The 22,375-nt window shown below is 42.1% G+C and overlaps 1 protein-coding gene across 1 annotated transcript; it reads left to right on the top strand.

Annotated features, from left to right (window-relative positions):
• Positions 1-3,467: 3,467 nt before the first annotated feature.
• On the top strand, positions 3,468-22,313 carry LOC121446922 (nuclear body protein SP140-like protein). The gene is made up of 8 exons (XM_041649823.1): positions 3,468-3,549; positions 12,963-13,105; positions 14,514-14,552; positions 16,356-16,394; positions 19,909-20,024; positions 21,351-21,468; positions 21,740-21,811; positions 22,293-22,313. Exons 1-8 carry the CDS (start codon positions 3,468-3,470, stop codon positions 22,311-22,313), a joined length of 630 nt encoding a protein of 209 aa, XP_041505757.1.
• Positions 22,314-22,375: the final 62 nt, after the last annotated feature.

A 22,375-nucleotide genomic window follows, 5' to 3' on the forward strand; every position in this document is an offset into this window, starting at 1 on the left:
GAGAGGAACTGAGAGCAGAACCCACACAGCTCAGGGAGGGTTGTTGTGGAACACACTGAGGCTACAGTCAAGGCTAGGCTCCCATTTGGTCACTTTACATAAGTGGAAAGAGCAGACAGAGCACAGGTTGCTTCCTGTGGGACCACGGGGTGGAGGGAAAGAGGAGTGGGGACTTTACCATGGGCATATCTAGGACTTTGGCATCATGAATGACAGTGTCTCACACAGAGCACCACCCCCCAGTGCAGGTAACCTATCACCCCCACCATACAGCTATCACCAAAATTGGTCCAATCACATTCTTGGACACTGCTCAATTAAGAGCAATTTATACTGGGGGACAAACAAGAGGTGGTGAGAAAACTTTACCTATGTCCTTGATACATCCATTTCTTCCTGTTTTACCTGCTTCTCGAAGCCTGGCTAAAAACCAAGGTGATTCTTTCTGTATGCAAGGCTAGGAAGCTCTGGTTCCTTGACTCTCCATGCTATCTCAGTTAGCTCACTACGGGTAACTTGACACACAAGCCTGCAGATAGACACATACAGGCAGGCAAGCTGGTAAAGGTGGTCTCAAGTGTTGTAATAGGAGCGGTGGGCTGCGTCCCGGGCACCTGGCTGCCTGCACAGCTAGCTTTACCCAAAATAATTACACGGAAACTGTATTCTTTTAAACACTGTCTGGCCCATTAGTTCCAGTTTCTTATTGGCTAGCTCTTACATATCGATCTAACCCATTTCTAATAATCTGTGTAGCTCCATGAGCTGGCTTACCAGGAAAGATCTTAACCTGCGTCTGTCTGGAGTGGGAAAATCATGGTGACTCACTGATTCAGCTTCTTTCTCCAAGCATTCTGTTCTGTTTTCCCCGCCTACCTAATTTTCTGTCCTCTTAAAGGGCCAAGGCAGTCTCTTTATTTAACCAATGAAATCAACACAAAAGAGCAGACTCCCACATCACTCAAGGCCACGCAAAAGCAACTCTCTACCAGAACTGATTATCTAAAACATGACATCACTAATTACTTTGGGGTCTCCAGATATCTAGTGTCAGCTAACTAAATGTGCTATCTCATTGTCCCCACGCACCCCCCCATGTACACTGTCAGCCATGTTTTAGCTGACATATCAGGTAGCAATATCAAAACCATATTGTTTCAATTTAAACACTCTCATGGCTTTATGTGTCTAACACAAGCACCCATAGAATGGTATGCAGGGCTCCTATAGAATTGCAGAATCTTCTAGAGCCACTGCTTGAGGCCTCAGGCAAGCTCAGGAAAGGAGAAAGACAGCAAATCAGAAGAAAGGAGAGTGATGACATCACCTCATTGGGTGTCCCCTTCCATCCCCCTCTACCGGAGATGCCTCCAACAGCAGAACAAAATTTGAGAGTTATCATTCCCATATGCAGAACTCCAAAGTCATTGCAAAATGAGAACGATCTATTCAAAATATTCTTAGCAAAGTCTCTGTACAGTGGCTGCTGTGACCAACCAACCTGTTTGAGAGCTGGGATTCTGACACACAAGGCTTCAGCCACTATGCAGTTCAGAGGATAGGAGCAGAGCAGGTTGTTATCTGTAAGAATCTAATCATTCATAAAAAAAAATACCTTCAAGTATAAGTAATTCCTGGGAATTAGTTGCAGAAACAAGATGCCAAAGTTTATAGAGGGAAGGGCGTGCATAGTTCTAGAATAAAGCAAAATATGTCCCTGCAGGACTGACAGATCCCAGACAAAGCAATGTGGATTTTAACCGTCCTGAGCATCCGGTGACATGTGGTACTGCTGAGGGGACTCTGTATGTGGAGAAATTTAAGAAAGGTGAGTTTCAGATTTTCTGTGCTCTTCACCTGGACAATGGCACCATGTATGAGATGGGCACCTGTGTTGGGGGTGTCTCATCCCAGAGTCAGGTTGCGGGACTCAGGATATTGGCAACGTCACACCCATTACTGAAGTGAGGATTTGAGGTCAAGTTACAAATGAGAAGAGGGCGTGAGAGGCCAAGTCCAGAGGAGCCGAAAATACTTAACATTGTTCTCCCAGTGGGGACACACAGGGTGCAATCAACTACCCCAGCAATGAAAGTGTGAAAGGCTTTCTTCCAAGGGGCTGCCCAAGCCCCAAATCAGGGCTTCTAACAGCATGGAGTTATGCAGGTACCTATCTGCATAGCGCACACCTAATCCAGATACTCAAGAGGAAAATGGGTCTCCTGTGGGAAGTGAGCTGTGTATAAATGGTCTCGGCATGGAGAGTTACTCTGTGATTTTGGCATTGACAGAAGCTCTCTCCAAAGTCACATTTGCAGACTATAGCCAAAGTCTGACTCCGCATGGTGGTGTTTCTTTGGAGAGTCTCAGGCCTGTTGTGTTCATTCTTTTCTGCACCAAACCCAAGGGAGGAGCAGCAATAAGGGCATTGCTGTTTTTTTTTCTTTTTCATTTTCTTGTACTATTAGGATTAAATCCAGGGCCTTGTGCCTGTGAGGCAAAGGCTCTCTCACTGAGCTGCACCCTAGACTGCAGTCTTGAGAGTTTAAATGTCATACGTCCCTGGCCTATCAGGCTACCTCCCCTTCCCCCTGTGAAAAAGGGTAATAAGATGCCTGTTTAGCATCTCATACCAGAGTAAGCCCTAACACACCTGGGTAGGAAATGTGTGTGTCTGAGAAAGTCAGCATCAACCTTTGTGGGTCCATTAGCTGTAACCTCTGTCAGACTTTAAGCTAAGTTTAAAAAAAATAAACACAGAGGATTTGTATTGGAATTTGAATACACTCTAACCTCAGCTCTCTTGGTGTATTAGTCCAGTGTTCTTTGCTCTACTGAAATGTTCAACTCAGGGTGCTCTATTTAACAAACAGATTTAGAGGCTAAAAGGCCAAGATCAGGCAGCCTCATATAAGGGCCTTTGGAGAGAGACTGAGGGCAGATGGTATTATGGCAGGGGTATGACGTGGAGGTGGTAGAGATCCCACCATAAGACAGGAAGCCAGACAGTGGCTGGAATCCCATGAGAACTATCTTAATCCCTCCCAAAGGCAGCACCCTCCATGATCTAGTGCCACCTCACATACCACCTTGTCAAGGACCAGGTTTTCGATATATGACTTCTGGGGGGAGACTTTGAAACCATAGCTCAACCTCAAGTCAAGTTTTTCTGTCGTCTGCATCAGGCTCCCTAATACTAAACCTCTTCTACTTTGAAATGAGAATAACATTTCTCTCACCATATTGTTATGATAAAAAAGATAATGGAAATGAAATGCTGTGGAAATTGTGATTGTTAGGGTACAGTGCCACTGGTCCTCCATCATGGTTGATCTTCCTTTCCACAGCACAGTTTTTCTTTAAGATTTACTTTTACTTTCTGACTATGAGTGTTGGGCTGCATGTGTCTATGCACCGAGTGTGCCTGGTGGCCATGGAAACCAGAAGTGGACATCAGATCTGGAGTCATGGATGTGAGCCCCATGTGGGTTCTGAGGACTGAACCTGGGTCTTCTGCAAGAGCCGCAGTGCCCTTTGTAATGATTCTGGGTGAGAGGGATCTTGGCAGGTGACAGCCAGAGGCTTCATGGCAGGCAAGAGACAGATATGCCATGCAGGCAGAGCTTAAGTTTTATTGAGATAAAGGGAATTGAGGATGGAAGAGAGAAAGGGAAAGAGAGATAGGGATAGAAAGAAAAGGAGAGGCAGACAGAGAGATGCGGTGAGGCCGGTGTGCTGAATTTTACATAGAGAACTGAGAGAGCAGTTGCAGCCTTGGTTCCTGCTGTTAAGCTGGCAAAGCTACCAGTTGTCAAACTGCAGCAAAGAACTTGAGAAGGATTATAATGATTAAAGATGGCAGAGACTTACTTTATTGGCTCCCTAGACAGTCACTCCCCAGGATCCTCCATGGTTACTAAGGGCAACATCACTCTTCTGCTACTAGGTCTAGACATGCCAGTCTTCAGAAGATCCCGTGGTTTAGGAATTTGTAGGAAGATCAGTCTACCTATTGTCTAGTAATATGAGGTAGTCGATTCCAGTGTTCCATTGTCCACAGTCTGAAGAGGGTCTTGACAGCAGCTGAGGTGAAAAGCAGTTTTGATCAGTGGCTAGTGCTGCCACTTGTGAAGCAAGTTCTAGTTGGACGTTCTCCTGTTCCCATCCATCTTTTTTTTGGAGAAATAAGGGGTGATGCCAGGAGCTGACCCGTTTCTCTATTAAAAAAGGCCTTTTTTAAATAAACATTTTAAATGCCGTTCTCTCCATATCTCTGAGCATCTGAGGGCTGTCTGTTGGGTGTATTTGAGTAATGATTACAATGACACTAGCACAGGATCTGCCTGGAGAACTGAATCCAAGCTGAGCCGTTGCGGAAAAATGTTTTACCCAAAGTCCTCCATCTTCGCTGTAACTGGTTTTTATCTTAGCAGGTCAGATTTATGCTTGAGAAGGACAAAGGGTAAAGAAAAATTTCCTTTTTCAATAAAAACTTAACATTAAAAATTGACAACAGTGAAGAACAGCTTACAGGAAGGGCTGGGTAGTGTAAATCTCTAAGTTAGCTTTTGTTAATCTGAAATAGATCTTTCTAAACTTAAATTTTTATCAGAATATAAAATACATTTTTAAACAGAGTTGAATCACATATACAGTATGTTGTAACAGATCTAGCCATAAAATTTTATCATTTCTAAAAGTGCATACTGATTTAAAATATTCTAGACTTGTTTTCTTATTCTAGAAAGAGGTACAATGAAGAAAAATCATTAGAACTGTTTACAGCATTTTTAACAATAAGCACGTGTACACGTACACGCAGTTGAATTTAAGTTGCATACACACACATACAGAGTTAAAGCTAGCTTATAGTCACACAAACTTAAATCAAAAGTCACAAGAATACTGAGCAATTGGAAGCTGGCTTCTATGTCTCTGACTTGCATGTTGTCATAAAAGGACAGGGCATGTAAAGAAAGAGAGAGTAGACAGACATATGCAGGGCTTTGGAGCCAAGAAAAGAAGCTGATTCCCTGCAGGTGACGCGGGTAGGATGGTTCCTGCGCGACATGGTTGCTCTGGTGGGCCCTGCCACAAAACACACCACTGCACAAATATACCACACTCAACAGAGTCAGTATAAGAGGAAGTAGAGACGAAAACTTGAGTAAAAGGTGAGACGAGACAAAGAGCAACCTTAGTAAAGATGATGACTGGGTCACCTCACCTGTCCTTCTTGCCCTTCATCAAGATGGTGGTGAAGTATCTCTTTTAACCTTGAACAAAAGGTCTCATGGTCATCCTTAGCAAAGATGGCAGTTAGGTCATCTTACTTATCCCAGCCAAGATGGCACGAGCCCACGTGTCGTAAGCTACCTTATAGATTTAAAACCATATGCACTTCATAAGACACACATAAGGAATGCAGGCATTCAGAATCACATTCATGTGACCACATCATTTGCGCATTCTTCCATACATATGAAACAGACAGGAAACAAAAGGTATTCCCGAGGAGATGCTGTTGGTCTCAGGACAGCCCACTGTGGGTAGGGTGGCTGAGCATTTGCTGGGTAGGTGGAAGCAGAAGGCACATCATGAACTGGAGCACAGAGAAGAGAAACAGAGTAGAAGTGCAGCCAGACGGGAAAGAGGAACTCACCATCCCAGGCTGAAAGTTGCGGTGGCAGCGGCAGAGACAGGACAAACAGAAGAGCAAGAGATGCCTAATGAGACAGAGTGTTTCCAGGCAGAGAGAGGATCCCACCCTGAGACAGGCTTAGCTATGGTGGGAGAGGGGAGGAGGCTACTGCAACGGGCAGAAGACAGAGTTTTAGCGTGGCTAGATCGTATATCGGGAACAAGAAGCAGACAAACAAGCAAAGAGAAAAGGGAAAAGGAACAGAGGCTGTGCCTCCTACTATGGATCACTGGTGGATTAGTGTAGACTGCCAATAAGCCGCTATATGGTTTGATATCTGACTGAGGTGTAGTTTCCATGAGTGAGGTAAAGATCCTAAGCCTGTAATCTCCAGGGTCCCAGGGTCTAAGGGAGGATCTGATCTGAAAGGTACAGGCTGATTTCATGGTCCACAGAGCACAAAATCAGGGCTCCAAGTCTGAGACTATGAGTGCCCAGTACTGGGTCTTTTGAACAAACCCAGAAGACAAGAAATCATGGCCAAGACGAATCCTCAGTCATAGAAACATGGTCGGGGAGGGAAGAATCCCACTGTTACTGCCAATTCTCCTGCTGTTGGATATAGAATTCCAGCAATCCCTAGTTGGAAAAATGATTGGGTTTAAAAGTACAGGGTTCTGGCAGTTCTCAAACTGCTGGTCCTCAGGAGGAACTTCCAGGAGAGCCTATCATGTCTGGCGGCACCAAATATAACTATTCTGTGTGAGAGGGACCTTGGCGGGTGAGAGCCAGAGGCCTCACGATGGGCGAGAGACAAATACGCCATGCAGACAGAGCTTAAGTGAGGACTTTTATTGAGATAAAGGGAATGGGGGAAGGAAGAAAGAAAGGGAGAGCAACAGAGAGATAGAGAGAGAAAGAGAGGGATGCAGAGGGGGGAAGAGGAAGGAGAAAGAGAAGTAGACAGAGTCTCACCTTTTAGAGAGAAAGGATGCTGCCTGCCTGCACACAGTGGTGACACGGGGTTAGATGGACTCCTTCATATCCTTAAGGGGTGGAGACAGGTTCCTCTGGATGCTAATATTCTTCACCACTGAACCGTTTCCCTAGCCCCAATATAGTTCTTTTGTCAGCAACTAATAGGTGTTTTCCCTATGATTCTACTGCCTGCATGTAATTTAACTGGTCCCTGTAGATAACATTTCCAAAATAACTTTTGACATCAACTAGTCTGTATCGGCGTAAATAAATGCAATGCAGATATTAAAGAATATTTACCACTTTAATGATAAACTTACAGAACTGAAGTTCCCGCGTGGCACAGGAGGTAGGAAGGAAAGGGCGGAGCCGCCTCCCGCGCGCCCATTTATCTGTAGGCATTCACCCGAGGCAAACCCCGCCCCCTAAAGGGGCTGTCTTAACCCTACATCTCCCCCTTTTGTCTAAATAAGACAGAACTAAACCAAATATAACTATAAATAATAATAACAAATGATAAATATAACAAACAATATTGAGAACAAAAGTTTTGCTAGGCATTCTATCTCAAGGAGTCTAAATAATGTAGAGAGTAACTACTATTAAATAATCTTCAACTCCATCAAAGATCTGAGAAGGGAATAAATATTACTTAACAAATGAGAGATATCCAAAATGGGCAACAAATAACAGAGACAACTGACTACCTGGGCAATCACCCAAAGTCTCGTTTGCAATGTTGAGTCAACCAACTTTGGCTAAGGCCTAACATAACTGACATACCATTATCAAATGCAAGGAACTTTCTTAGAATTATCCTACCCTGTCTTGGCAAGATAAGACAATCCTGTTTCATATCTTAGTCAGTAGTTGAGGTATGGGCTTTTCTTAACCCAAAGGCCAGTTCTGCCAAGAAGACAAGTTCCCAGTGGAGTGTCTTTGGTGCTCAACGTTCTCTTGGGAGTAGAATGGTGTTGCCAGGAGTAATTGTGTCTCGTTGGCACAGAATTCTAGGTTAGATTAAAGGCCATTTTCTATAGCTCTTCAAAGAGGTTGAAGATTATACTATCTATACTAAAAATAATCTCTATGTATCTAAAAGACCTGATTAACCTAAAAATAAATATGACAAACATATAATTCTCAATACCTATCTAATTTGAAAACTAAGAGAATGAACAACTGTGCAATATATGAAGACAATGATCTTCACCTGTAAACAATGTCATTACATATCAAAATGTAAACAATGTTATTACATAAATAGTACCAGAGGTAGAAATGTACATTGTGATATGATAGATGTATCCATACAATATAAGCATACTCTTATACAAAAATAGAGGTTGGAACACTCACATTCAATATTCAATATATCAATATACAAGAAACAGTACCAATATAATTTTCTAAAAACAGTAAGTCACAAATATCAATCATCCCATCAAACCAGTTAATCCCCCCTTTTTTTTGTATAAACCCCTAATTCCATACAATATCTCCCCATCCCCTCAACCCTAAACCAACCACTAAAAGATGTCCCTAGCCCTGTGGGCAAACTCTGTTGGGAGAGGGGACGTTGTCCTCTTAGATTGCTTCTAGCTGACATGGGGGCGACGTTCTTCTTAGGGGCCCCTGTGAAAGCAAATGATGGTAAAATTCCCAAATTAACTTTTGACTTAAGAAAATTATAACTAGTCTCTGAGCGTTTTGAGACGGTCCGGCCAGAGTGTTGTCAAAAATGTGCATCATTCGAAATTGTCTCTTGCAGTTGGTACCAAAAAATAGGTCTAATATTAGCCCTCAAAAAAAAAATTCATGACTTCATAAAAGCCAGATTGAGTTGATGTTGTGGGGCCCCATCTTTATCCTGGAAACTTCAAAGATTACTGTAGGAAAATATGTTGCTTGATATGGGAAATTTAAACATTAACAACAAGGACATATACTGACATATAAAGAAAGACACAGATATGAGGAAAGGCAAAGAAAGTTTATCAAATATAAAATTATTCTTATTCTGTCCCATTTCATGGCTCCTGACCTGAGACAGAAACTCTGAAATATCTCTTATCAACAGGCTTGGAATTGAAGAGGGACTGCTCAGTTGGTAGAGCACGAGACTCTTCATCTCAGGGTCGTGGGTTCGAGCACCACGTTGGGTGCCAAATGTATCGGCGTAAATAAATGCAATGCAGATATGAAAGAATATTTACCACTTTAATGATAAACTTACAGAACCAAAGTTCCCGCGTGGCACAGGAGGTAGGAAGGAAAGGGCGGAGCCGCCTCCCGCTCGCCCATTTATCTGTAGGCATTCGACCGAGGCAAACCCCGCCCCCTAAAGGGGCTGTCTTAACCCTACACTAGTCGTGAATCTCAAATATGAGAAATAACCAACTGTCATGAGTTTGAAGAGTAATGTTATAGAAGTAGCTGTGGTGACAGCTTCCTCATGGCTGGGTGCACAAGAACCCAGCAGGGAATTTTCTGCCGTCACTCACCTTTTTGAAATGGAAGTTGGCCCTACACTAGGTCACAGTAAAAGGAGGAAAAAGAACCCTAGTCATGTTTTAGGGAATTTCTTTTTTAAAAAAAATCTTTTAATATTACAGTAGAATGCTTTTAAAAGTAATATCAAAGGCTGGAGAAATGGCTTCATGGTTAAGCACACTGACTGTTCTTCCACAGGATGCAGATGCAATTCTTAGCAACCACACTTAGCTCACAACCACCTATCACTACAGTTCCAGGCGATTCAGTGCCCTTTTCTGGCTTCTGTGGGCAGTAAGCACAGATGATGTGCACTGACACACAGACAAAGCAACAATACACATAAAATAGATGAATTCATAAAGGATGACTGTAGCGGCGTAAATGAATGCAAGCAGATTGTATAGAATATATACAGCTATAATGAAGAAATAGACTTACAGGATCAAGTTTCCCGTGGAGTATAGGAAGCAGAAGGGGCGCGCGGACTCCCGCGCGCCCGATTTATAAGTAAACATTTGCCCGAGGCAAGCCCGTCCCCTAAGGGGCTGGCTTACCCTACAGATAACGTCAGTGGTAGTCATTCTCTGACCTTACCTGTCTGTTGTGGGGAGCTTTCAGCTGTGTTCCTGCCGCCCTGCTCCCAGCCGCCTGGCTAGCGTATGCCCCGAAATAACAATACACAAACTGTATTCTTTTAAACACTGGTTGGCCCATTATATCTAGCCTCTTCTCGGCTAACTCTCGCACCTGGACTAGCCCATTTCTAATAATGTATGTAGCACCCCAAGGTGCGCTTACCGGGAAGATTCTAGCCTACGTCCATCCTGGGTCAGAGCTTCATCGCGTCTGCCCGGGAGAGGGGAGCTATCTAGTCTGAGCTCACTTCCTCTTCCTCCCAGTATTCTATTTTGTTTACTCCACTCACCTATGTTTTAACCTATGAGGCCAAGCAGTTTCTTTATTAATTAACCAATGACCTTCCTCCATCATTTCCCCTTTTTCTGTTTAAACAAAAAAAGGAAGGCTTTAACTTTAACATAGCAAAATTAAACATAACAAAACAGTTATCAAGTAAAAATTACAATATTTACATCTATTTTATCTTTATCATAACTAAGGAAAACTATAACTATCTATCTATTCTTCAACTCCATCAAAGACTCGAGAAGGATACAATATTACCTAAGCAAAAAAGAAATAAGCAACTTCCAAACTCTAGAAATAACAGAGACATCTCGCTGCCTGGACAGTCACCCAAAGTTTCTCTGTACCGTTGGGGCATCCATCTTCGGCCTACAGGCCCGTAGTATCCAGAGACATTTCCATGAAGCAGGAAATTTCAAAGTCAGTTCAGTCACTATCTGCTGTGTTCTGCAGAATGTCTCGCAGACTCCTTCATGAATCAGGAATCTCAAAAGGTCATCTCACCTTTAGGCAAGTTCAGCAGTCCTCTCTCTGAGGGTTCTCTGTGTCCAGTTTATGCATCAGTCCAGACAAGAGCAGTTTCTTGCCCAAATGGCTATCAAACTCCATAAGGAGCCTCTTCAATGCCCATCTTCCTTTTGAAGTAGATTGGTGTTTCCAGGAGCAGACATGTCTCATTGTCATGAAAACCCTAAGTTATTAAAACTTTAAAATGCCATATTCTATAATCTTTGAGAAATATGAAGAATGCCTATCTAAAAACCATCTATGTACATCTAGAAAATCTTAACTAACATGACTACAAACTTGACTATTATGATTATCTATTAACAACCTATATTCATCACATTTTTAAGTGAACTACACAGTCACAATGCCTTAATCAAGATCAGAAATACATATACATATAACAAAATTGACCTTAAATCTCTATCAATAAAGCAAAATCTATACTAATGCAAATTATTCATATCTATATCATATCCCCCCCTTTAAATGTAAAAAATACATTTATAAACAATATTTGGGAACATGGGTGCAGTTTTTTCTCTCCAAACTGCTTCCTGCTGAATGGGGGTGCAGTTATTTAGGTCTTTCATGGTATAACCTGTGTGCTAGATTCATCTCAGTTGGCAGTTAAATAAAGTAATTTTCTGAAGGTGTTCACAGCAAGCTTTCAGGAGGGCGTGGTCCAGCATACCATATTGGGATGGAAGCAATCCATAGTGTCTCATCCTCTGTGAAAACAAAAGAAGAAACTCCTTTCCAAAGTATCATATCCTTAGATCCAAATTCTGAAGTCAAGGTATTTTCAAAATATCTATGTTGCATTAGTTCAGCAGCATTTATAACAAATATCTTTTAGCAGCTGTTGCTCCTTCCTCAGCATTCAAACAATTCAAAGAGAGCATAATAGCATACAGTATCAAAATTCTCTGTTTATTTTCCATCTTTGTATGGCTTTATTTTAACTCTATTTTGTTTATTTTTACTTTTTGAGACAGGTTTTCTGTATATCTTTGTCCTGGAATAACTCTGAAGATCAGGCTGTCCTTGAACTCACAGAGATCCTTCTGACTCTGCCTCCTAGGCATTGGGATTAAAGGCATGTGCTACCACACCTTGAAGTCACAGAGGTCAATCTCCCTCTGCCTTCCAAGTGTTGGGATTAAGGTGTGTCCTACCATACCCAACTACTCTCTTTCTTCCTTTTTTTGTTTTTTACTTTAAGAACTTTAACTTTTAGTCTGCATATATTTTCAACACACTGTAAATCATTTAGAGCTTTTCTTTTTTTGTGAATCTCTCTTTACTGTATCTCTCTCTCTCTCTTTTTCTGAACACATGAGCCTTTAAATTACTGAGCAATATGGGTAGGATTAAAGCCGTGGCTTTGATAGCTGGTTCCAGCCCATTCCTTAGCTTTCCAGCCTCATGGCAGAGATACCACAAGAGCCATTTTTATAACAACTCTATGGCGTTTCAAGGTCCCTGCCAGCAAGCAAGTTAAGTGTTGTCTAACACTCAAAACCTCCATAGTCAGGACCGCCTGCTTGAAAGAGTCAGAGTTTGCCCTGGCAGAATGACCCAGAAAGCCGGCATTTTAAAACAACACAGGTTTTTTCCTGCTACTGCTGAAAACAAACAAGCATTCAGTCAGCTTTTATCAACACCATTTAAGTGTTTCATGGCAGGACCTCTTAAGAGCTGCATGGTTTTGCAGCTAAAGCTAAGTCAGGAAGCCTCTCTTAGATGAGAGCACTTGCCTCTAGCAAACAGAAGAGACCCAAGAAATTGCTGCTACCAAGAAAACATGCTTTACTGTTATCTTTCCCAAGCCTTCTCAGGCTTTCTGTGGATACAGTTGCCCCACGTTGGACGCCATTCTGTTGTGGGGAGATTTGGGCTGCGTTCCTGCTGCCCTGCTCCCAGCCGCCTGGCTAGCTTATGCCCCAAAATAACAACACACAAACTGTATTCTTTTAAACACTGCTTGGCCCATTATACCTAGCCTCTTATCAGCTAACTCTTACACCTGGACTAGCCCATTTCTAATAATATATGTAGCACCCCAAGGTGTGCTTACCAGGAAGATTCTAGCCTACGTCCATCCTGGGTCAGAGCTTCATCGCGTCTGCCTGGGAGAGGGGAGCTATCAAGTCTGAGCTCACTTCCTCTTCTTCCTAGCACTCTCTTCTGTTTACTCCACCCACCTATGTTTTAATCTATGAGGCCAAGCAGTTTCTTTATTAATTAACTAATGACCTTCTTCCATCACCTAACAAGATGGGTGTGTGGCTCCTGATGACTGAGAGGAAAATGCACATCCTCCTGAGACTAAACCTCAGCCCCAGACCCAGGACATTATGGGCAAGAGCAGGTGTTTTCGTAGCTGGCTGCTCAGTTGGTCTTGGTCTTACAGGCACCTATGAGAAGAGTATACGGAGTGACAATGAAGAGTGGTTCACGCCCAGGGAGTTTGAAATCAGAGGAAAGCTTAAAAGTTCCCAGAACTGGAAGAAAAGCATACATTGTTATGAATGGACCCTGAAAGAATTGATAGAGGTATTCTGCGGCAGATAGCTTCCATGGTTCCAAGAAAAGATGGTGGATTAAAAGCTTCTATGTAAACTGCAAGACAACAGTTTAGAAGCTCTTAAGTGGGAATGGTTTCTTCAACCAAGGATTTCACTGTCAGAATTCACTGACACCAGATGTTGGCAAAATGTCAGTGTCAACAATACTGTTATGATTCTTTTTAGCCAAGTTCCATGGCATGGGTTGTTGCCAGCATGCACTCAGACATTACAATGACCAGCTTGCATTATAGCTTAATATTCTTAAATGTATTAACTTGCATCCTTTGGATGAAAAGACTGTGACCTTTACCACTAACTAGTTGCATAAAATTTGGTAGTATGACTATAATTTAAATTAAATTTATGATTTAAACTTGAAGTTCCAGTGATGAAAATAATATATAGTTACACATCTAAAAAGAATGCCCCCGTGTGGATGCCTGCATTACAGAATGTTCCAGCAGTGCTTCTCCCAGGTCCTCATCTCACACTTGTTTTTGAATACCTGAGTGTGGTGAGCCAAACCTGTAATCCCAACACTTGTAGAGACTAAGGCAGGGAGACTGTTCTGAGCTCAAGGATGGCCTAGACATTGTAGTATATGCCAGAAGAGGTTACAGAGTGAGACCAACCTCAACTCTATCTAGCCAAAAATAAGATTAAATAAAGGAAAATAATTTGAAATTGCATTTTGAAATAAGTTCTTTGATCTTCATTTATATCAACTCCCTGAATTGGGAAAATCAAGAGGTTCCCTTAGTAGTAGAACCTGTTTCTTTTGATGTGGGGTACACAGATCTTTCTGTCACATATCTCAGATGGCCTATCCCTGTGTCATCCTCACAATAAAACAAAAAAGTTTGCTCATCAACTATCGACTGAGCTGCATCTAAAGCATGGGGAGTACAGATGTGAGCCCCTGGCCAGGGCAAGGCTGCACTTTCACACCCTACCTGCAGTTACTACTGTGGAGGAGAGGAGTCTGTAGCAAATGATGCTGAAGCCAAGGGGTGGGATGGCTATTTCTTGATTTAGGACTAAAAGTCTTGTTATGGAACAGTCTTTCCTGAGCTGGATCACAAAGGAGAGTTCTGATAAAGTGTAGGGTGGGGCCTTCTGCATGGGGAAAGAAGGGCATTAGAAACCAGCCCTCAATGTGTCTGGAAACTGTGGGAGATCAAGCACCATCACTTGTCTGAACTCACTGTGAAAATCACTAGGCCAGAAAAGGGGGTTTAAATGTGTCCTTGACTCAGCATTAGGGCACATGGGGAGCAATTTCCATGACAACTTGTATTTAACAATGGAAAATCCAGACAGAGTAACTAGAAAGCAGGTAGAAATACAAAATAAAAGCAAAGAGTTACCCCATCATTAACATCTCTATCTTTCAGAAAGAATTGCTACCGAACCCACAAAAGAAAAAGAAAAAGGTAATTATTCCAAGATCTCCTTCCATGATGTCTGAGACCATCATCCACGAATTGGTAGTTGTGATTTCTGTCACATTACATTTGTTAAATTCACTGATTATAGTAAAAATGGATTTTATAATATGGTATTGTTGTGATTAATATTTTAAAATATTATACAATATAAAAGGCAAGTGCTCCATTTAACATTAAAACATTTAAGATTGAGGTGGGAACAATTCTCTAAAACAATAAAACAATGGACTGCCAATATGACCCAGGAACTAAACCTGATTACCTGAGTTGAATCCCCAGCAACCATATGATGGAAAGAGAAAACAGGCTCCCTAATTATGTCCTTTGCTCTCTACCTCATTGTCACATGAGTGTCGATACACTTGCACATATAAAATGCAATTTTTAAAGACCTAAATCCTGCATAGATGGCTCAGTGGTTAAGAGAATTAGCACTAACTACTCTTCCGAAAGAACCAAGTATATTCCCGCATTCACACGGTAGCTTATACCCATTTCTAACTCCAGTCCCAGGACTTCCTCTGACCTATGAAGGTAACATATTTAGGCCCACCCACACTTCTTTTGTTCACTGCTGGAGACAAGGCATTGAACTCTCATCTCTGGAGTCTGGATAGCTCATTGGATGACTGAGGTAGATCCTGAAGCTTCTGGTCCATGGACCACTGCTTGCAGGCAGAGATCTCACCTGATGACTGTGCATTAGAACCCCTCAGAATGTTTAAGCATCCAGTGCTTGGCTCCAGGTCAGACTCAGTAAATTGAAATTCATGTCAATTGGATCCTAGATATGTGTTTTGTTTTTTTCCCTCAGTGTTAAGGATCAAACCTAGGGCCCCTTTCATGTGAGGTTGAACATTCTCCCATTGGACCACACTCTCAAACCTGGAAATCTTTTAGTTCTGTGAATGATTTTAGTCTATAACATGTAGGTGAGTACTGTTAAATAAAAGAACAAATTTCTTGTTTAAAAAAAAGGAGGTTGGGGAAAGGCTCAATGGTTAAGAGCACTTGCTCCTTCCAAGGACCTGGGTTCAAAACCTAGCATCCACTTGGTGGCTTGCAACCATCTGTAATTCTAATTCCAGCGAATCTGACACCTTCTGTCCTTTGTGGGCCCCAAGCTCACAATTAAAACGTAAACATACATGAAAGCAAAACATCCATGCACATAAAATTAAAGTAAAAACAAAAAATCAAAGGGACAAGAGCATGGCTAAGTGGTGAAATGTTTACCTAGTGGTAGATGCTTGTCTATCATGCTTCAGGTTCAAACTCCAGCACCATGGAGGGAGCACCACTTAAAGAGAGCTGGATGTATATGGGGATGGTACCTTAATAGTGCAGTGATTGTCTAGATTTGGGTTCTACGCCCACATTAAAAAAGATAAACCTCAGGGTCTATCCAGGCTTCTAAATTTACCTGCTATTATAAAAAGGAAAGCCTGTTGCAAGATTCCCTGCCCAGGGTCCTGTTGGAATAGATGCCTCCAAACGTGTCCCTCAGGGGCCATTCTAGGTATCTATAAAAGAGATCCCATGGACCAGATTCATGTTTGCAGCCTAGAATATGAACATTGTGTGTTCTTTCTTATGTCATAGTAAATGTCTGGGTGAAGAGAGAAATTAAAAATTATAATTTTATTCACTTTGGCTCTAACTTGTTAGATATTTTCCTTTATTGGTGATATTTAGCAATAGTACGTTCAGACAGAATAACTAGACAGCAGTTAGAAATACAAAATAAAACCAACGATTTACCCCATCATCAACATCTTTGTCTTTCAGAACAAGTATGTACCAGACCCACCAAAGAAAAAGAGAAAGGTAATTATTCCAAGGTCTCCTTCCATGATGTCTGAGGTCATCATCTACAAATTGTTAGTAGTGCTCTCTGTCACATTACAGTTGTTAAATACACTGATTATGGCAAAAATGGAACAATACAATATGGTATTGTTGTGATTGATATTTTAAAATATTTTACAATATAAGAGGCCAGTGCTCCATTAAACATTAAAACATTGAGACTGAGTTGGGAACAATTTTTAAAAACAGTAAAACAGCCGGGCGGTGGTGGCACACGCCTTTAATCCCAGCACTTGAAAGGCAGAGGCAGGTGGATATCTGTGAGTTCGAGACCAGCCTGGTTTACAAGAGCTAATTCCAGGACAGGCCCCAAAACCACAGAGGAAAACCGGTCTCGAAAAAACAAAAAAAACAACAACAAAAAAAAAAACAGCAGTAAAACAATGGACTGGCAATATGACCCAGGAACTAAAGGTACTTGCTGCCCAACCTGATGATCTGAGTTGAATCCCCAGCAACCATATGATGGAAAGAGAAAACAGGTTCCCAAAATTTGCCCTTTGATCTCTAATTGAATGTCACATCAGTGTCTATATACATAAATAAAATGTAGTTTTTTTTAAAAAAAAATCTGAGGGCTGGAAATAAGTCTCAGTGGTTAAGAGAACTAACTACTCTTCCGAAAGACCCAAGTATATTCCCGCATTCACACGGTAGCTTATATCCATCTCTAACTCCAGTTCCAGGACTTCCTCTGACCTATGAAGGTATCATATTTAGGCCCAACCACACTTCTTTTGTTCCTCTGCTGGAGACAAGGCATTGAGCTCTCATCTCTGGAGTCTGGATAGCTCATTGGATGACTGAGGCAGATGATGAGGTTTCTGGTCCATGGATCACTACTTGGAAACAGAGATCTCACCTGATGACTGTGATTTAGAACCCCTCAGAATATTTTTGCATCCAGTGATCCAGCCCAGACTCAGTGAACTGAAATTGATGTTGAGAGAATCCTAGATACTTGTTATGTTTTCCTCTTTCAATGTTCAAGGTCAAACCTAGGGCCTTATTCATGCTAGGTTGAACATTCTACCACTGGACTACACTTTCAAGCCTGGAATAATTTTTAATTCCACAGTGTTTTTAGTCTGTAACATATTAATGATTACTATTAAATAAGAGAACAAATTTCTTGTTTAAAAGGGTGAAGTTGGAGAAAGGGTCAGGGATAAGAGTACTTGCTGCCCTTTTGTGAATCTGGGTTCAAAACCTAGCATCCACTTGGTAGTTTGGCACCATCTGTCATTCTAATTCCAGTGAATCTGACTTCTTCTTTTGTCCTCTGTGGGCCCCAGGCTCACAAGTGGTGCATAGATTTACATGAAAGCAAAGCATCCATGCACATCAAATGAAAATAAAAACAAAAAAACGAAAGAGGCAAGGGCATGGCTTGATGGTAAAGTGTTTACCTAGTAGTAGAATGCTTGTCTTCCACTCTCCAGGTTCACTGGGTTCAAACTCTAGCATCATGAAGGGAGCACCACTAAAAGGGGGCTGGCTGTTTTGGGGGATGGTACCTTAATAGTCAGTGATCACCTAGGCCTGAGCCTGGATTCTACACCCACCTTAAAAAAGATAAACCTAAGGGCCCATCCAGGCTTCTAGACAATGGACCACTATGTAGATTTGCCTTTATCCTGCTCTTCCTCAGGACTCACTTTGCAGTGTTTTTAATAAATGACTCAGAAATCTTGACCCAGCAACCTAAAAACAGTGTTCAGCAAATACAGCCTCACCTGCTATTATAAAAAGCAGAGACTATTGCAAGATTCCCTGCCTCGGGTTCCTGATGGAGATTGATGCCTCCAAACATGTCCCTCAGGGGCCATTCAAGATACCTATAAGAGATCCCATTGACCAGATTCATGTTTGCAGCCTAGAATTTGAATCTTGTGCCATAATAAGTGCCTGGGTAAAAAGAGAAACCACAATTATTTTATTCACTTCAGTTCTGACTTGTTGGATATTTTCCCTTGATGGTGATGTCATGGGTAAGGAATCCTGCACCCTGATAGCATAAAGCCCTATACAAGCATGAGGCGAGATATAAAATTTAGAATGAACATGACTAGTGTATGGCTGGGTGTCTGAGACAGGGAGGGGCAGGGATGAGTCAGGGTTCATATGATGAGAGGATAGAGGGTCACTGTGACATAGGAACAGGGACAGTGTTCCAAAACAATAAAGACCTCCCTAGCGAAGCACAGAGTGAGTGCTGGAGGCTCAAAACAAGACCAGAATGCAGACCTGAAAGACTAGAGAAAGAGTGGTCATAAAAGGAACTGTGAATATTGAGGCAAATGAGTCGAGGGCACAGAGCAGAGCCCAAGGAACACACATCTTCTAATAGTAGAACCTGCTCAACAACCCTAGGTAGTTCTCCTGATCAAATTCCTTGAATGTTAGAAATGCCACTTTGGAAACTTGAGTCAACAAAATCAGAACCCAAGCTTGCCCTTGCTACATGAGCTCCTCCCCCCAATAATAATGATGATGAAATTAATTAATTAATTAATCCAGATGAAGACATTATATTTTGGAGTTAGACTTTTCTGAATAATATATTTGTTGTTATCTCTAATTCATCTTTTTTGTTACTGTTGATATTGCAATGGTGTTCCTGTTATTTCCATGTCAGAGTCACTGTTTTTTACAATGTAAATTTTTCTAGTCTGACATATCCCAGCAATTCCCTGAACTTTATTTCATATCAGAATTCCATTCTGTAAATCTCTGTTCAATACTAGTCCTTCATATTTTGAGAGGGGCTGGTGAGACATAGAGAGAGTTAAGAAGAGCTCTGCTGCTCTCCCAGAGTGTTGTCTGAGGTTTCTGTCCCGCCCAGTCCCACAGTCGTTCAGTCCCAAAGAAACACACAGAGGTCTACATTAATCATAAACTTATTGGCCTATTAGCTCAGGTTCTTATTAACTCTTTTTACATCTGATATTAGCCCATTCTTCTTGTCTGTGTTAGCCACGTGGATGGTACCTTTTTCGGCGAGGCAGTCGCATCTTGCTTCCTCTTTGTCTGGATGACAACTGCAGACGGAAACTTCCCTCTGTCCAGAATTCTCATTGTCCTGCCTCTACTACCTACCTGGTCGCCCCACCTTTACTTCCTGCCTGGCTTGGCCAATCAGCATTTATTTAAAATGCAAGTGACAGGGTACAACCCATTGTCCCACAGAACCAGAGGACCCAGATTTGGTTCCCAGCATCCACATGGCAGCTGACAACCACCTGAAAATGTAAGGCCAGGGGATACAATTCTCACTTGTGGCCTCTGCAGGCAACTGCTCAGCTGTGGTGCATGTATATACACTCAGAAACACACACATTAAAAAAGTATTTGAAATATCTACTTTGGAGTAAAGATTTCTGGGCCTCCTTGGTTTAGGCAAAGGCTACATGTTTCAGCATTCTGGGGTCACATGGCTCTTGATGATATTTTGCAACATTTCTTCTTGTAGCTGGAAAATTCACAACAGTGTGCAGTGTGCAGCCAAGGAGGGAACTTGTACCCTTGTGATAGTTGTGGGAAATTCTATCATGAAAATTGCCACATCCCACCTGTGGAAGACAAGAGGTTAGTAAGACAGCCCTGCCCCCACCCCCGGCCCTTCCTCCTCAGGACACACTTCATCCCCCCACCCCCCAACACTCACACATCCTGCTGGTTTGCTATCTCCAGTTGAATACGTATTGATAGGATGGGAACAAGACCTTGGTCTTAAGATCCAAAAGTATATAGAACTGTTTACAGAATGCATAGCAGAACATTAAAGGAAATAATTATGGAAAGATTAATGAAAAGTGATTACCTGAAAGAAGTGTCACTCCTTGTCACCTATGTGCTCCACTGGGGTGCCAGCATCATACAGTGGTTGTTGGCTTTAACCAGGCATTCATTTTCCTAACTACGGAATAACAACATTGATAAAGATGGGCTGTCAAGCCTACAGAAATCCACCCCAGCATTCTATCAAACTAATTGACTCTGGGTTACATGAGAACTGGAAATCCTGTATGTCAGCACCCCACCCCCACCCTCACCAGAACATGCCTTTGCTGTATTTGTATCTCTGGGCAGAGATAGAATGTGAGATTCCAAGAGGTTGACAAGGGATTAGACTGGTGGTATCAATAGTGTGGACGAAACTACTGTGACCCAGGAACTGATCTCTCCTGGAAATCCTCTAAGAGAACATTGCCCTCTGGTGACAGGAGGATTCAAAAGACCACTCACTAGTTCCAGGGCACCATCTCAGAGGATTATTGGAAACCACTTCTACTGGTTAGTTAGACATGATACCAAAGCACAGAAGGAATCAGTTCTTTCACAATGCCCACATGCAGCTCCCAACACCCCTCAGGAGTGTCTTGTAATGGGTACTTTGAAAAAGAACACTGAATGGACAAGGAGAGGCCAGTGTTTTTAAGACAGATCATTGAAATGAATGAAATTTGGGATGACTTTGTCAAGGATTTTGTTGGTGTTTAACTTGGGAAGGAAAGACTTAGTTTTATCAAACAGTTTGTCACCCCCCATTCAGAGGAGTAATGGCAGGTACCTGATACAGAAAACATGGAGAAGTGTAACTTACTGGCTTTTTTTGCATGGCTTCCTTCAGCCAGTTTTCTTATAGCCCCCAGGAATGCCTGCCCAGAGTCACACAGCCCTCAGTGTAGACTGAGTTTTTTGATGGGACCGTCTTGGGTTCACAGCACTCATTAATAATAGTAGGGGTTATATTTGCACATCAAAGTCACATGGAGAGCCAGTCCAGTGTCCTCCAAGAGTGAAGTTGAATGCTAGGTGGAAACCATTCTTGAACAGAGGTCTTTGTCAGCCACAGGAATGGAGGCTGGTCCACAGCCTCTGCCCTTGCTCACTTTATCTCTGATCTCTCAGTGGCCCATGGAGCTGTGTCTTCTGCAAGATAAAGGATCAGGCAAAGTTCCAAGAAAATCAAGCATTTCATAAGGAATCTGAGGTCCTGAAGAGGAAGATGTTGCCTGAGGAGCAGCTGGTGAGTCAGTGTGAAGTTGAAGGTCTCTCTTTTTGGTTGGTAGAAGAACATGGTCTTACAGAGGGTAAGGAAGAGAACCCCAAGGTAAATCATGATGTGCTTGGATCATGTGACCCATTGTAAAATTCATACTCCAATGAGTAGCCACGTTTCATATTTGTCTCAAAGAGGTCCAAGGGGATCTAGGAGTCTTTTATTGAATCTTGGATTTTAAGCAGACCTTTTCTCCCTAAGTGATCATCCATTGAGAATCACCTTTCATCTTTTGCAGAAATGTGAGCTGCTTCTCTTGACTGTCTATCAGGAACCAAAATGTTGCTTTTTTATCCACAAACCAAAGCAAGTAAGTAAGGACAGCAAAACTGAAATCTTGTGATCTTATTCCCATACAAGTTGTCTTTCTCTTGCCTTCTTGATGGGCGTCTTTGTGCAGGAAGTCATACATAGCAAACTACCGTAGACTTGGGGCAATATATACAATATAAATTTGTTTCTTATGGCTCTGGACATTGAAGGTCTGAGGCCAAGGTGCAGATAAAGTCTGGCTTCTGTTAAGGATCTTCTATTTCTTTATGTGAGACAAGGTCTCACTCCACATCTCTGTCTGGCCTGGAACTTATTCTGTAGACCAAGCAGGCCTTGAACTCATAGAGATTTCATTTGCCTGTGCATTCAATATTCTGGGGTTAAATGTGTGTGCCATGACAACTGGCTAAAAGTCTTCCGGGAAGCAGGCAACTCACTTCAGACTGCTCTCTCAAATGGTGAAAAGAGACTGGGAGAGCTTCCTGGAATCTTAATAAGGGCACTAATCCCACTTCTAGGGCTACACCTTCATAAGCTAATTGCAAAGCCTTTACTTCTTACTTCCAGTGTGCCAGGTGTTAGGATTTCGCCCTATGTATTA

The sequence above is a fragment of the Microtus oregoni genome, unplaced genomic scaffold (genome assembly GCF_018167655.1).
Source record: "Microtus oregoni isolate MIOR12 unplaced genomic scaffold, Mior012 000004F_ref0000308, whole genome shotgun sequence".
Classification (NCBI taxonomy): domain Eukaryota; kingdom Metazoa; phylum Chordata; class Mammalia; order Rodentia; family Cricetidae; genus Microtus; species Microtus oregoni.